Below are 16,082 nucleotides of genomic sequence, written 5' to 3'. Positions count from 1 at the left end.
CCTTCTACCTCTGGGCTATGCTCCCAGACCTATTTTGATACTTATTTTTAAATTTGGAAACAGGGTCTGGCTTCGAACCTGCGAGATCCTCCTGTCTCTGCCTCCCAAGCACAGGGATTACATGCATGCACCACCATGCCCGACTTTATCTAAAATTTTTAATGATTATTTTTATTGTTATTAAAATCTGTCTTTTTTAGGTGCAACTGTTTTAGCAGCACTATATACATGTTCATTATTGTGTTTTATATATTAATCTATTCCCAGTTCAAAACTATAGAAACTGAGTGAATATGACTAGAATAATGAATTGTAATGCAAGGTTACTTGCAGCATTTTGGTCTTTTGACTTTTTACCCCTCCTGTGAGTTCATACTTATTTGGGGAGTTTTGAGACTTGCTTTCTTTTCTGGAATGTCAGTTTTAAATTCTTTTAAGATCTTGATTGAGTGAGAGGGGTGAGCTGTTTTTTCTTTCCTGTTTTTGCAATCTTATTTCTATCAATTATGTAAGGGATATCCCACTGTCTCCCTATTTTCAATACTGCAGTTCAGTAGTTACTATTTCTTATTGGTCTGAAGTAAACGTCTCTTTTGTATAATATGTGAAAGAAGGCTTGCTTGATAAGTTAATAGTATAAGATTTTGCATAGTGTCTAAGAGAACAAATATTATACAATTAAAAGAATACAGGGTATTCCTATAAATTCATTGAAATTACCCAAGCAAGATGTAATTATGAACATGACATTAATACTTGATTCATGAATATACTTGAAAGCAAATAAACTTATTTTACCTAATTGTTTTGAAATTCATTATTTCTGTATTTTAGGACAAGTGATATATTTATCTTATAGATAAGTAGAGTTTTTATGCAAATATTGCTTATATTTGATGTACTGTGCTCAAAAGTATATAATATGTTTTTAATTTAAAAGGCCATTCTACAGATAAAATTATTTTTTCTCTCTCAGGGATAAATCATCTTCGAAAATTATTAATGTAACTGAAACATCATTAGAACTTTCAGATTTGGACTATAATGTTGAATATAATGCCTATGTAACAGCCAGCACCAGATATGGTGATGGAAAAACAAGAAGCAATATCATTAGCTTTCGAACACCAGAGGGAGGTGAGTTCTTAGAGATAGAAGCCAATTTAAAGAATGTTCTTCATAAAAAGTATCATATCAAAAGGTATTTTTAAGTCTAATACCTATCATCAGTATGTTTTTTTCTTTTCTTTCTTGGGGGGTGACACTGGGGATTGAATCCAAAGCCTTGTGCATTCTAGACCAACACTCTACCACCAAACTACATTCTCAGCCTGCTGTAAACAGTTGGATGCAAAATTGCATCCATTTTCTAGCTGTGTGATTCTGGAAAGAGTTACTCTTTTTGTACCCCAATTTCCCATGTGGAATTTTGAAACAACATAATATCTACTTCAAAGAGTTCTTATGAAGATTAAATACATTTTTATCTGTATATGTACTCAGCACAGTACTCACAAGGCATACAATAGGCATTGTGTTTGTTAAATAAAACAAAAGTGAGACCCTGTTTCACAATAAATAAAAAACAGGCTGGGGTTGTATCTCAGAGTTAGAATGCCCCTGGGTTCAATTCCCAGCACCACAAAATAATAAATAAATAAATAAATAAATAAACAAATAAATATTATAACTAATTTAAATTCTTTTGAAAAATGATCAGCATCACTTCATTTCATCAAATATATACAAAATTCAGATATTTGGCTCATTACTTGAGGCTACAGGTACAAATTTTTGTTCAACTGTTTATATTATAGCACCAAGTGATCCTCCAAAAGATGTTTATTATGTAAATATCACTTCCTCATCAATAATGCTCTTTTGGACTCCTCCTTCAAAACCTAATGGGATTATACGATATTATTCCATATATTACAGAAATACTTCAGGTACTTTTATGCAGGTAAGACATGAGTTTTCTCCTACTAGTTTTTTATATCTTTTAGTTTTACTAAGAATATAAACTTGTCACTTAATGAAAAATTATTCATTGATAATTATGAGAAGCTATACTTTATAAGACTATTACAGACATAGAAAATAATGACAGAGAACTTTCAGGCACATTTAATTGTCCCTACATATTTCGATCTCAGCTTTATGTGTATTAATAGCACAAAGCTGCCACCTACTTAAAGTTCCATATGTAGTGATGTCCCTCAATTCTGTATCCTCCAAGAACTGTTGATAGTTTCATTTATTCTCTGTGCTATTTCTTGGCTAACTACACATTTTGTTTTGTTTCATACTACATAAATCATTTTAGTGTTTGAATGTTTGTGTTTTTCTTCATTTAAAAATATTTTAAATTGTTGAACAGAGAAGTTAAAGCCTTAATTCTTGTTCAGTATCACATGAAAACCACAGTAATATAGATTTTTAAAATTCATGGAATGTAATGTTCTAGGCCTACACAGTTTGTTTTCAAATGGGTACTTTCTGTGATGTGAATGACAAAGGTCATAAAAATAGTCAAAAGACATTTAATTTTGAAGGAATATTTCAATCTTTAGCATAATTATGTTTTCTTCAAGTTAAATTTTTCTATAACCTTAGTATCTATAAATTATAAAATTAGAGTGATTGTGATTAAGACAAAGATAAGAAAGAAAATATAATTTGGAAATCAGTAATTTAGAAGAAAAGCTGCAATTTACAGAATTCTGATATGAATTACGGACTGTGTGTTGATCAGAAATTTGGTAAGTCTTATCATTGTATCTTTTTATTTATTTTTATTTTTTTTTATTTTTTTGGCAGAAGACAACAATCCCATAAGCACATGGACACAGCCATGTGCTTGGGACCTTTCTTTTTTTTTTTTTTAATTTTATTTTATTGGTGCACTGTATTCATACATCATAGTGGGATACAAACTTTTGTAGACATACATGCACACATCGCCCAGTCAGCCCCCACCCGATCCCCACCCCATTCTCTCCCCATCCCTCCCTCCCATGCTTGGCTTAGTGGTTGACATCTAGTATTATAGCAATTTATCCAAAATTAAAAATGATAATCTCACATAACAGTTTCATTTGTCTGATACCAAGCTTTTGATGACTTAAAGATAACATTTCAATATTTCTTTTTGCTTTCTTTCTTACCAGAGAATATTTTTTTCTTTTTTTTTAGGTGAAACTATCATATATTTATTTTTCAGAAAAAAATCTATCCTGATATGGAATATGGACTCTAGATACCCAAAACAATCTCGAAGCAAAAAAAAAGCTAGAAGATGTATATTTTCTGATTTCAAACCATATAAAGCTACAATAATTGAAAAGTGTAGTACTGTTCTAAAGGCAGATATATAGACCATTGGAGTTAAATACAAGCCTAGAGCTAACTTCTTCCCTATATTGTCAAATTATTTTTGACAAGGTTTCCACGAAGATGTGGTGGTGGAAATAATAATCTTTTAACTAAATATTGTTGAAAAATAATAATTACATGGAAAAGAATAAAATTGGACCCTTACCTAATCCCACATACAAGTATTAACTCAAACTAGATAAAAGACCTAAATATAAATATTAAGACTATAAACTTTTAGGAGAAAATCTGGGTCATAAAACCTCACAACATTGAAATTGGCAGTGATTTCTTGGATATGATTTCAATGGCACAGGCAACAGAAGAATATACAAACTCCCTAAAAAATAAAAGAAAATATTGTATATCCAAAGACAATGTAAACAGAGTTAAAAGTTACTAATAGAATTGGATAAAATATTTCCAAATGTTATATCTGAAGGTATATTAATATTCCAACTAGAAATCCTAAAAATTAACAACAATAAAGGCAAACAATACAATTTAGAGATAGGTAAAAGACTAACATAAATAATGAATCTCCACAGATAACCAATCTTAGTTGTCTGTTGGATGGAAACTCTTGTTTCTCTGGTTCTGGTGAGTGTTACCTATTTCTTCTTTGTAGTTAATCTCTTTGAGTATTTTCTCTAGTGCTGGTTTTGAAGACATAAATTCCTTCAGTTTCTGTTTGTCATGGAAGCTTCTTATTTCTCCATCTAATTTGATAGAAAGTTTTGCTGGATAGGAAATTTTTGGCTGGAAGTTGTTTTCTTTCAGAGTTTGGAATATGTTACTCCAAGCCTTTCTGGCTCTCATGACTTGGTTTGGGAAGTCTGGAGTGATTCTAATTGGTTTGCCTCTGAATGTCACTTGGCCCTTTGTTTTTGTTGCCTTTAAGATTCTCTGCTTGGCTTCCACATTGGTCATTTTGACAATTATATGGCGTGGGGATCCTCTTCTCCGATCCTGTCTAAAGGGAGTTCTATAAGTTTCCTGGATCTGTGTATCGACCTCTTGCTCTATATTTGGAAAATTTTCTGCTATTACTTCCTTGAAGAGATTGTTGATCCCTTTGGTATCACTTTCTTTTCCCTCCTCTATTCCAATTATTCTTAGGTTAGCTCTCTTAAGATGGGCCCATATTTCTTCAATGTCAGATTCCTGCTGTTGGATATCTTTTTCTAGATTAGAAACTATGCATTCATTTTTTGATTGCTCATCTTCTAAGAGCGAGATTCTGTTCTCCATGTGGTCTAATCGGTTGTTTGTGCTTTGAATTGAGGCCTTCACTTCATTAATTGCATCCTTTATCTCTTTTTGGCTCTCTTTGAGTTCTTTTCGAAGCACCTCTATTATTTCTACAGTTATTTTCCTGATTTGATCTTCTAGAAATCTCTGATTTTCTGTTTTATCAGGTTCTGATGTTGTGGGGTTGTGCACATTCATTACTCCAGTGTTATTCCTCTTTCCCATGATTTCGGAGGTTTGTGCCTTCTCTGGGTTCTTCCCTTGGGTCACTATGGCTTCACTTAAGGTGCTCTGGATCTCGAGTCTGTAGTATCTCAGACCCCACTACTCCTTTACTGGGTTGTATCACAGAGTCTCCGACCCAGGGAGTCGATAGAGGCTGCTTTAAACTATGGGGGGTGCCAGGTTGCACGCTCCCCTATGGTGTGATATCTCTGCCACCACCACTCCCTCACTGGGTCAAGTCCCAGGAGGCACAATACTGGGATTTCTCCTCTGTGGCCCGCAATTTGACTCACTGTTCTTGAGTACGTAGATGTAGCTGTACTTGACTCGGTGAATTCACTGCTGCTGCCGCCGCCGGTGACAATATGGCGCCTCTGCCACGCCCTCGGCCATGAGGCTGGCGTATTTTTTCTTCTCTGGTTTTGATTTCCACTCTGAATCCCTGCAGCGTGTGCTGAGCTCAGCCACTGGGAGCTTTAAATGCTGTCTGCGCCGAAAGATCCCGCCTGGCTGTTCCGCATCGGCTCACCTGGCTTGCTGTAGCCCTCCGTTGAGTTCGCCGCTGCCGCCGGCAGTATGGCGCTGCTGCCGCGTCCTCGGGCGCGTGTGTCTCCTCTGTGGCCCTGAGCTCTGTTCTCAGTCCGCTTTCTCTCTGGAGCCTGGTGGGTTTTTTGTTTTTCTGGTGATGGTGTTTTCTGGCTATGAAAGGCGCTCTTTTTGTGGTAATGGAGATTGGTTGTTAGCGGGACTCTTAAGCCCCGCTTTTCTCGATCGCCATCTTCCCGGAAGTCTCTCATTGTATCTTTTTAAATAAAAGGAGAATATCCATAAATCTTTGAAGCCAACTGTGGCTGACATCCCAAGATGAATCTCTGGAGTCAGTTCTGTGAGTGACAACCTCTAGACTAGGGCAAGACTTGCTGTCATGCAGCCCTAGTGCAGTGTAGGCTGATGCATAGGGCAAGGGCAGAACTTTATAAGCTGACTCAGGAATGGCCCAGCAGAGAGCAAAAATAAGTTTAGAGGCTGGCTCATTATTTACATTGTGCCCTCCAAAAATGTAGGTATAGACATAGAACTATTTAAAATTTCAGGGTTTGGTATTTGCAATTTTATTTTTTATGAAATGGTAACTTTACAAAAGGATGAGAGTCATTTTGGAACACGTGTCTTTTCTTAGGACACCATGGGAATTTGTCTCTAACCTTAGTCTTTTTCTGCTATTTATTTATCCTCCCATAGTTTTTACATCTAAAGATTCAAATTCTCATTCCTTTTTCTTGTCACTTCTCTAAAAATTTAATGTTCTTTGTTAATAATAAAAGTTCCATCCATTTCCCTGTAAATGACATAATTTTATTCTTTATGGCTGAGTAAAATTCCATTTTGTACATATCCCATAGTCTTGTAATCCTTTCATCAGTTGATGGACATTTTGTCTGGAGAACATTATGCTAAGTAAGATTAGTCAGTCACAAAAAGTAAGAAAATGGATGGCTCTCTCCCTAATATTTGGAAGTGAGGGAGAAAAAGGGTCATAGGAAGAACTCTAGATGAAGGAGGAGAAACCATAGATGAACAAATAAGGCAACCTAACTGAGGGAGATGGGAAGGGGGAAGAGGGAAATTCCCTAATGCACATGATGTACATTCATAAGCATATCAATATCATTCACTAAGCCAAACATGAAAAGAAGGGAGGGGGAGGGAATAGAGTGGGAATTGGGAAAGAGCTAAATGAGTAATGTGTGCATGTAGGCCTCTACCATCTTGTACTCCATTAAGATATATGACTATAATGCACCAAAAAAATTAAGAAATAATAATAAGAAAAGTTGAAGCTCAAAGCCATCTCTTTGAAAAACACTTATTTCCTGGGTTATCTCCCACGCATATATGAGATATACATGTTAATAAACTTTGTGTTTTTCTCTTAAAACATAGAATGCATGTAGATATAGAAATAGATGTGATTTAAAGATACTTTTAACAAATGTCTTAAGAACAAAAGGAAGAAGAAGGATCCCATTTTCTTCTCTGTACATCAAGCAGGCTTTTTTGCTGTTCTTTTTTGTTCTTCTTTGTAAAAGAAACATGGAGACTAAGGAGGGAATTTTTTCACATATTTACAAGTTTAACAGTATGTCAGTATACCATAAAAGACTTTTTTTTCTTTTATGCATTGGACAAGCATTGCAAAAATAGTTTCCATAGTTTTAAATTTCAGCAATGGTTTTGCCTTTGTACAGTTTACTTGCGGCCTCAACATGATTGTATTTCATTCTCTTTTTCCACATCTAAATAAATAATAACATTTAACTATGATTTTAATGTGATCTGCAAAACCTACATATTCAAACCTTGGTATATGATATGATCCCACTGGTGACTCATCTGTCCTAGAACATGTTGTCTTTAGTGTAATCTTAAGAATGCTTTCAAGTGTGACAGCTGCAAGGGAGAACAGGCCAGTGATGTCACAATGGTTCAGAGGTGTCATCCCACATTGCTAAACATTCATCATGCCTTTTAATATTCCCGAAATTCATATTAAAAATGGCGTCAATATTTTTACTACTTAACTTTTTCCATTTTGGATTTGTAGAATAGAAGAAATCCTCAAAATGAAAAGTATGTCGCCGAGTAGGTATATAGCTTTTTTCTTGTTCCTTCTTTCTTTTTCTCTTCCCCACAGAACATTGTCAGATATTTCATGCCTAGCTTATCATATTGGCCTGCAGTTCCAGGTAGCTGACACTTGAGCCATAGTGAATACCTTGAAGAAAAGGGTCATGAAGCATTTATCTTGCCTTCCCCCTCTATACCCTGGAACAATGTTATGCAGAGATTTGGTGATCAATCAACATTTTAATTGAAAAAAGTAAAGTTATTATAGAACAACATTCTTGGTACTTAGGGATAATTTTGGAGCTCTAGGGTATGAAGTACATGATCTTGCCTTTATGAGGAATTTAATCTGTCTACCACTCCTTGGCAGTCTATCTAGATCTTCTTTCCTTTGACATGCATTGTATTTCATTTAGGTCATTAACTCTTCTGCTTTCTATTACTTCCATCCTATGTCATGTTTCTTCAGTGTGACTGGCATACTTTCTGATATAAAAAATTGCTAAATGAATTGTGGTTGATTAATCAAATTTGAAAGCTTTAATTTAATTACTTTCTGATTACAGTTACAGAAGCAAAGGAATAACGTCAATCAGATAATTTGAGCCCAAAGACATTTGGGAGCAAAAATAAATAAACTAAATAATCACTTAAATAATTGATCTCCTTTAATACATTTGTTATTATCTGTGTGGGTGCTGAGTCACACCCAAGAGGAACAAGTTCCGAATGATTCAAAATAATTCATTACTTACTAGTCATTGGTAACTAGATTAAATTCTCATGCAAAAAAAAAATGAAATCTTATACCAAGAAGCTTTAAGTAATTAGTTCTTTTTAAGTGGTGCTTTATGTTAGTGATTCCATGTGTAAAGTAGATATATTGGAAGGCACTAAAATTCATGCATTATATTTTCTGAGATGGTTCATGACTTTCGCATGTCTCTTCCCATATTCATCATCACTAAATTGAGGTAAATCTTTTATTGCACTCACTCTTCTACCCCCTCAAACACTGGCAAAAGAACCACAAGTATTTGCTGAATTAAATTTGTTGATAAATTTCAGAACCAGCTTGACTATAAATTTAGTCACATTTATCATCCTTTGTTATTTTATTTATCTATTTTTTGATATTACAGATTGAACCCAGGGGCATTCTACCTCTGAACTACACCCTCAGCCCTATTTATTTTTGTTTCAAAACAGGTTCTTTCTAGGTCGCTGAGAGTCCCACTAAGCTGCCAAGCCTGGCCTTAAACTTGTGATCCTCCTGCCTCCGCCTCCCAAGCACTAGGATGAAAGGCGTGTACCCCCAAGCCCAACCTATTATTCATCTTAATGAAACTAATGACCATTTACTGTTTTCTACTATGTACTGGAAATGGTAATATTAATTGTTCTATATGCTTCATTCATTGTAATATGATCCTCCAAATCTGTCTGAAGTAGAGATGATTACTTCCATTTTATAGCCTAGAGAACAGAAGCTTTCAGATTAATTTCTTCAGGCTACCCAGCCAGAACTTGAATGTAAAGTCTATGAGATTTCAAGGGTTCCACGAGGATTGGAATGATTCAGATTACTTAAAGTAAATAGACTATTATAATATTATTAATACTAATTATATGTTTTTAAAATCTATTTTCTTCTACTTTAGAATTCATTTTGTTTGGTTATGTTTTTTGTATTTTAAAATTTGACCAGAAGAGAAATGATTGATTATTAAACAAATGACTTGGGATAAATATAACCAAAGTCAGGCAAGAGATTTTAAAAATTTCTTTTTCTCTATCCATTAGGGAGTGCATCCAAATGTTTCCTCTTTGAGTCTCACAATTGTTGAAAGGAGAAACCCCATTAAAGATGAATACTAATAACAATTTGAGGTTATAGAAAGAAGCACTTTTATAATTCCTTCACCATTATTGGGAGGAAAAAATTTAAAGTTTTATAATATTCCCAAAATTGTTTAAAGATAGTACATATATTGATAGTAAATACTTTTTTAAAAGAAAATTTTCTACCATATAGTCTTCTTTTAATCTAAACATATGTCCAGTTTAATTATTGCAATAAAACATTTCAGGTTGATTTTTCTAAAAAAATAATATATTAAAATAAGAAGAACAATCCATCCATGGATAACACTTATTTCGAAACATTCATGTATACCAACAAGTACATTCTGAACTATTAAAATATGTTTATTTTTCAGAATTTTACACTCCATGAAGTAACCAGTGAGTTTGACAATATGACCATATCTGCAATAATAGATAAACTGGCAATATTCAGCTACTATACATTTTGGTTAACAGCAAGTACATCAGTTGGAAATGGCAATAAAAGCAGTGACATAATTCAAGTATACACAGATCAAGACAGTATGTAAATGAAAATCATTTTAACCTTTAATTAGATTTATTAAAAACATGATTATTTCAGAAAGCTTTTCTCTTTAAATGTACTAGTAATGGAATATTTTTAGGCATGTTTAACTCTTTATGATAAGAGTTTGAAGATTCATTTACTATACCTTCAAGACTATTACAATAATAACATCCTCTTTTATTCATACAAACTGCCACCACTCATTTATTAAATTATTTTTGCTATTTTTACTTCAAAATATGTCACAGCCATCTGGTTATGGACATAAAAGAGGTTTCTGCATACATGAAAGATTTTTCTAATAGTTAATTTATTTGCCCATTTACTTTAGGAGCTATATTTTAAATTCATTTTCAGCAGCCTGCTTCTTTTTTAGACCTTGAATCCCTTTAGGACTTTTGTAGCACTTTTCTTGCTGTGTTGGTGACTAATATGCTCAGAATATCCTTTCTTTTTCTTTTGTAAAATTATTTATTTTTCAAATCCAGCTTCTGCCAAATCCTGTTTGTGCTGAGTATTCAGAAAAACTATCATGATTGAAGTGTCTGGGTTTTTTTTTTTTTTTTTTAGGATTCAGCTGGGAGTTTGCAATGAAGAGTGGATCATTGTCTGTGTCCCTTGTGGTTGTTTACATTGTTTGTTTATTTCCAAAAGTTTTAACTCCTACTGAGAAATGGTATTGACCAGTGCTTCTAGAGAGAATATGATACTGTATTTATTATTTGAAAGTCATAAATTAACAAACACAATAAGCATGAGAAATGAATGTCTGTCTTGTTGGAAATTTTTTTGAATTGTTGACAAGTTGATCAACAGAATACAGGAAATGTGTGAAAATATGCATTTTGAGGGCCTTTAGCAAAAATGCTTTAGTGCAAAATGTGGTCAATATCATTTCAGGCATTCTTCAAATGCAGAATCATTCCCAAGATGTTTGCCATCTATAATATTTTGTCAAGTCTAATTATTGCACCATAAATAATAATCACTTACTGTGTACCCCTCTAGGTTGTACCTATAATTTACATTAATAAAGTCTAGTCTCACAATATAGCTGATATCTGACAATTACAGTTTTTATAAGTACTTTGATTTTTTTTTGTACTGGTAATTAAACCCAGAAGCATGATACCTCTAAGCAATACTCCTAGTTTTTATTAAGTTTTTTTTGAAGTAAGGTCTTGCTAGGTTACTGAGGGTCTCACCAAATTCCTTAGGCTTGCCTTGAACCTGTAATCTTCCTGTCTCAGCCTCCCAAGTACTGAGATTATAAGTGTATTTCACCATGCATGGCTTGGGCAATTCTTAAAGCACAAATGTGATTTGACAGTCTGGTGACTGAATAGATTTTTTTTTACTTGAAATCATAAATACTTAGTATTAAATGTTCCTACATTTTAATCAAGATGACCTTGAGCAAGACACTTATTAACTGAGTGTTTCCTCATATGTTTAATAAGGCTATGCTTTAGGAAAAATGAGCTAAAATCTACACTCCATGTTGTAGGAAAGAAAAACCAATAGTATTATGTAAAATCAACCATCACACATATTAAAGATAGCAGGGTTTATTTGAAATTATTTTAAAATAGTTAGTAAAAGGTATTATACATAAGTGATGTTTATTACCTCTGCATTTAAATAAAGTAGGAGGAGCTGGTGCTATAATAGATGCCACTTCAATAGTTTTTACTTGACTTGTGGATGTACATTCTAGTTAGAATAACTGGCATTCTTTTGTATTTTACTCATTACCTATCATAGTACCTGAAGGGCATGTTGGAAATCTAACTTACCAGTCTATTTCGTCAACTGCAATAAATGTAAGCTGGGTCCCACCACCTCGACCCAACGGCGTAGTCTTCTACTATGTTTCACTGAATCTACAGCAGACTCCTCACCATGTGAGACCGCCTCTGATTGCATACGAAAACAGCATATATTTTGATAATCTGGAAAAATACACTGATTATATATTAAAAATCACTCCATCAACAGAAAAGGGATTCTCTGATGCCTACACCACACAGCTCCTCATCAAAACAGAAGAAGATGGTAGGCTAGACCCCTTTATTGCCTCTGAAGGGGATCCTTGTTCTCTTCATATATATTGCTTTTAAATAGGAAACATTATTCTTATAATTAAATGGAGTCTATTTGTTCTCAAGTTATTAACCTTTCAATATGCCCATTCTAAGTTATTTAACATTGAAAATCTGCTAATGAAATTAAGTCCAGTTATGACTGACTCTTCTTTTCTAATGTGAATTTACTTTCGTTTCATTTAATATTCTCTTTTTTTCTTTTATAGTCCCAGAAACATCACCAATAATCAACACTTTTAAAAACCTTTCCTCCACCTCAGTTCTCTTGTCATGGGATCCCCCAGTAAAGCCAAATGGTGCAGTAATAAGTTATGATTTAACTTTACAAGGACCAAATGAAAACTATTCTCTTACTGCTTCTGATAACTACATAATATTGGAAGATCTCTCGCCGTTTACATTATATAGTTTTTTTGCTGCTGCAAGAACTATTAAAGGACTTGGTCCTTCCAGTGCTCTTTTCTTTTACACAGACGAGTCAGGTAAGCCGGAATCTGCACTTCTGCAAATGGTTTTTGTTGTTTCAGTGTTTGTTCTTATTCACTCAGGAACAGCATGGAAAATGAAAGAACATCTGTCTATCCATAGCAGGTTGACTATTATTCAATTACTTTGCCAATTTATTCTTCCTAATTCAATTTTCAGAATTACATTTTCTCTTTAAAGCTACTTGGGAGCGACTGTGTTCTGAATATGAAAACATAATTACTTCCAGTATTTGTTTCTGAAACTAACATCATTTTTAAAAAAATCTCTCTCAATCGGTGTCTTCAAGAAGTGACAGTCACCATGCTATTTCTGTGCTACACGTTTTATGAATAAAGGTTTTATAATGTGTTTTCCTGCAGCGCCTTTAGCACCTCCTCAAAATTTGACTTTAATCAACTATACTTGGGACTGTGTGTCGCTGAAGTGGAGCCCGAGTCCTCTTCCAGGCGGGATTGTTAATCTGTGTAGTTTTAGAATTCATGAACATGAAAATGATACTATATTTTATAAGGTAGGTTGATTGTTACAGTAAATGTTTATTTAAGAAACTTGGAGAGTCAGCTGAAATCTTTTGATTTATAGGTGGAAAATTAACTGCTTTAAACAGGAATGATCTTTAAAAATCCTTTTTTCCCCAAAAAAACTTAAGGATGTTTATGGAAAACCCAACAATGCATGTGCCAGATATGTAAGCCAGATACTTCCTAGCGCAGCTTATTTAGATTTTGAACTTCTAGATATATGCAATATAAAAACTAATTTCATTATTTTGTTAATGTGGAAATCTGTATAGTATTGGTTTTCTGCCTTATTTAAAACCTGTTATAAAAAGCAAGATATTTATTTTTGCTAAAATAAGTATTGAGTTAATCCTTATAACTTTTACCAAAAGTGTTTATACTAGACTTTTGAACATAGAGAATAATTTGTACTAATTGATCTTTTAAGATAAATAAATTCTTTTATTTTCAATGTTACTTCACTTACAACCCTAAATATTCATTTCCTCTTCTATTTTTAGGATCCAGAATCAATTAACTCTAAAAAAAAACCCAGTGTAACAAAGGTTCTGAAATATATGTGTATGCTTTCTAGCATTTAATTGCCAGAATATGTTTAAATTAATTAATATTTATTTATTTATTTTTTTTATTTATTTTTTTATTGGTGCACTGTATTCATACATCATAGTAGGATACAAACTTTTGTAGACATACATGCACACAATGCCCAGTCAGCCCCCACCCGATCCCCACCCCATTCTCTCCCCATCCCTCCCTCCCATGCTTGGCTTAGTGGTTGACATCTAGTATTATAGCAATTTATCCAAAATTAAAAATGATAATCTCCCATAACAGTTTCATTTGTCTGATACCAAGATTTTGATGACTTAAAGATAACATTTCAATATTTCTTTTTGCTTTCTTTCTTACCAGAGAATATTTTTTTTCTATTTTTTTTAGGTGAAACTATCATATATTTATATATTTATTTTTCAGAAAAAAAATCTATCCTAATATGGAATATGGACTCTAGATACCCAAAACGATCTTGAAAAAGAACAAAGTTAGAAAATATATATTTTATGATTTCAAACCATATAAAGCTACAATAATTGAAACAGTGTAGTACTATTCTAAAGGCAGATCTATAAACCATTGGAGTTAAATAAAAGCCTAGAGCTAAATTCTTCCCTATATTGTCAAGTTATTTTTGACAAGGTTTCCACGAACATTTAGTGGTGGAAAAAATAATCTTTTAACTAAATATTGTTGAAAAATGATAATTACATGGAAAAGAATAAAATTGGACCCTTACCTAACACCATATACAAGTATTAACTCAAAATAGATAAGAGACCTAAATATAAATCTTGAGACTATAAACTTTTAGGAGAAAATCTGGGTCATAAAACGTCACAACATTGAAATTGGCAGTGATTTCTTGGTTATGATTTCAATGGCACAGGCAACATAAGAGTATACAAACTCCCTAAAAAATAAAAAAAAATTGTATATCCAAAGACAATGTAAACAGAGTTAAAAATTACTGATAGAATGGGATAAAATATTTCCAAATGCTATATCTGAAGGTATATTAATATTCCAACTAGAAATTCTAAAAATTAACAACAATAAAGGCAAACAATACCATTTAGAAATAGGTAAAAGACTAACATAAGTAATGAATCTCCACAGATAACCAATCTTAGTTGACTGTTGGATGGAAACTCTTGTTTCTCTGGTTCTGGTGTGTGTTACCTATTTCTTCTTTGTAGTTAATCTCTTTATTTTCTCTAGCACTGGTTTTGAAGACATAAATTCCTTCAGTTTCTGTTTGTCATGGAAGCTTCTTATTTCTCCATCTAATTTGATAGAAAGTTTTGCTGGGTAGGAAATTTTTGGCTGGAAGTTGTTTTCTTTCAGAGTTTGGAATATGTTACTCCAAGCCCTTCTGGCTCTCATGACTTGGTTTGTGAAGTCTGGAGTGATTCTAATTGGCTTGCCTCTGAATGTCACTTGGCCCTTTGTTTTTGTTGCCTTTAAGATTCTCTGCTTGGCTTCCACATTGGTCATTTTGACAATTATGTGGCGTGGGGATCCTCTTCTCCGATCCTGTCTAAAGGGAGTTCTATAAGTTTCCTGGACCTGTGTATCAATCTCTTGCTCTATGTTTGGAAAATTTTCTGCTATTACTTCCTTGAAGAGATTGTTGATCCCTTTGGTTTCACCTTCTTTTCCCTCCTCTATTCCAATTATTCTTAGGTTAGCTCTCTTAAAATGGGCCCATATTTCTTCAATATCAGATTCCTGCTGTCGGATATTTTTTCCTAGATTAGAAACTTTGCGTTCATTTTTGGATTGATCATCTCTAAGAGCGAGATTCTATTCTCCATGTGGTCTAATCAGTTGTTTGTACTTTGAATTGAGGCCTTTACTTCATTAATTGCATCCTTTATCTCTCTTTGGCTCTCTCTGAATTCTTTTTGAAGCACCTCTCTTATTTCTACAGTTATTTTCCTGATTTGATCTTCTAGAAATCTCTGATTTTCTGTTTTATTGGGTTCTGATGTTGTGGGGTTGTGGGCATTCATTGCTCCAGTATTATTCCTCTTTCCCATGATTTCGGAAGTTTGTGCCTTCTCTGGGTTCTTCCCTTGGGTCACTATGACTTCACTTAAGGTGTTCTGGATCTCGAGTCTGTAGTATCTCAGACCCCACTACTCCTTTACTGGGTTGTATCACAGAGTCTCCGACCCAGAGAGTCGATAGAGGCTGCTTTAGACTGTGGGGGGTGCCAGGTTGCACGTTCTCCTATGGTGTGATATCTCTGCCACCGCCCCTCCCCCACTGTGTCAAGTCCCAGGGAGTACAGTACTGGGATTTCTCTTCTGTGGCCCGCAATTTGACTCACTGTTCTTGAGTACGCAGATGTAGCAGTACTGGACTCAGTGAATTCGCTGCTGCTGCCGCCGGTGGCAATATGATGTTGCTGCTATGCCCTCGGCCGTGAGGCTGGCATATTTCTTCTTGGTTTTGAGTTCCACTCTGAATCCCTGCAGCGTGTGCTGATCTCAGCCACTGGGAGCTTTAGATTTTACCTGCGGCGAGAAA

General features: G+C 34.0%; 1 protein-coding gene across 2 annotated transcripts in view; it reads left to right on the top strand.

The window, feature by feature from the left end:
- PTPRQ (protein tyrosine phosphatase receptor type Q) overlaps window positions 1-16,082 on the top strand; it is a gene marked incomplete at both ends in the record, with an annotated part of 256,731 nt that overhangs the window by 102,975 nt on the left and 137,674 nt on the right. For both annotated transcript variants that reach the window (XM_080706359.1, XM_080706358.1), the window contains 6 exons: window positions 977-1,137; window positions 1,818-1,963; window positions 9,699-9,867; window positions 11,639-11,929; window positions 12,186-12,461; window positions 12,828-12,979. In XM_080706359.1, coding sequence (XP_080562485.1) covers window positions 977-1,137; window positions 1,818-1,963; window positions 9,699-9,867; window positions 11,639-11,929; window positions 12,186-12,461; window positions 12,828-12,979 — 1,195 coding nt within the window. The remainder of the gene's footprint in view (window positions 1-976; window positions 1,138-1,817; window positions 1,964-9,698; window positions 9,868-11,638; window positions 11,930-12,185; window positions 12,462-12,827; window positions 12,980-16,082) is intronic.

The sequence above is a fragment of the Muscardinus avellanarius genome (genome assembly GCF_963383645.1).
Source record: "Muscardinus avellanarius genome assembly, chromosome: 11".
Lineage (NCBI taxonomy): Eukaryota > Metazoa > Chordata > Mammalia > Rodentia > Gliridae > Muscardinus > Muscardinus avellanarius.
Note: the sequence above shows the minus strand (reverse complement) of the source record. Positions and strands in the feature narration are given on the sequence as shown.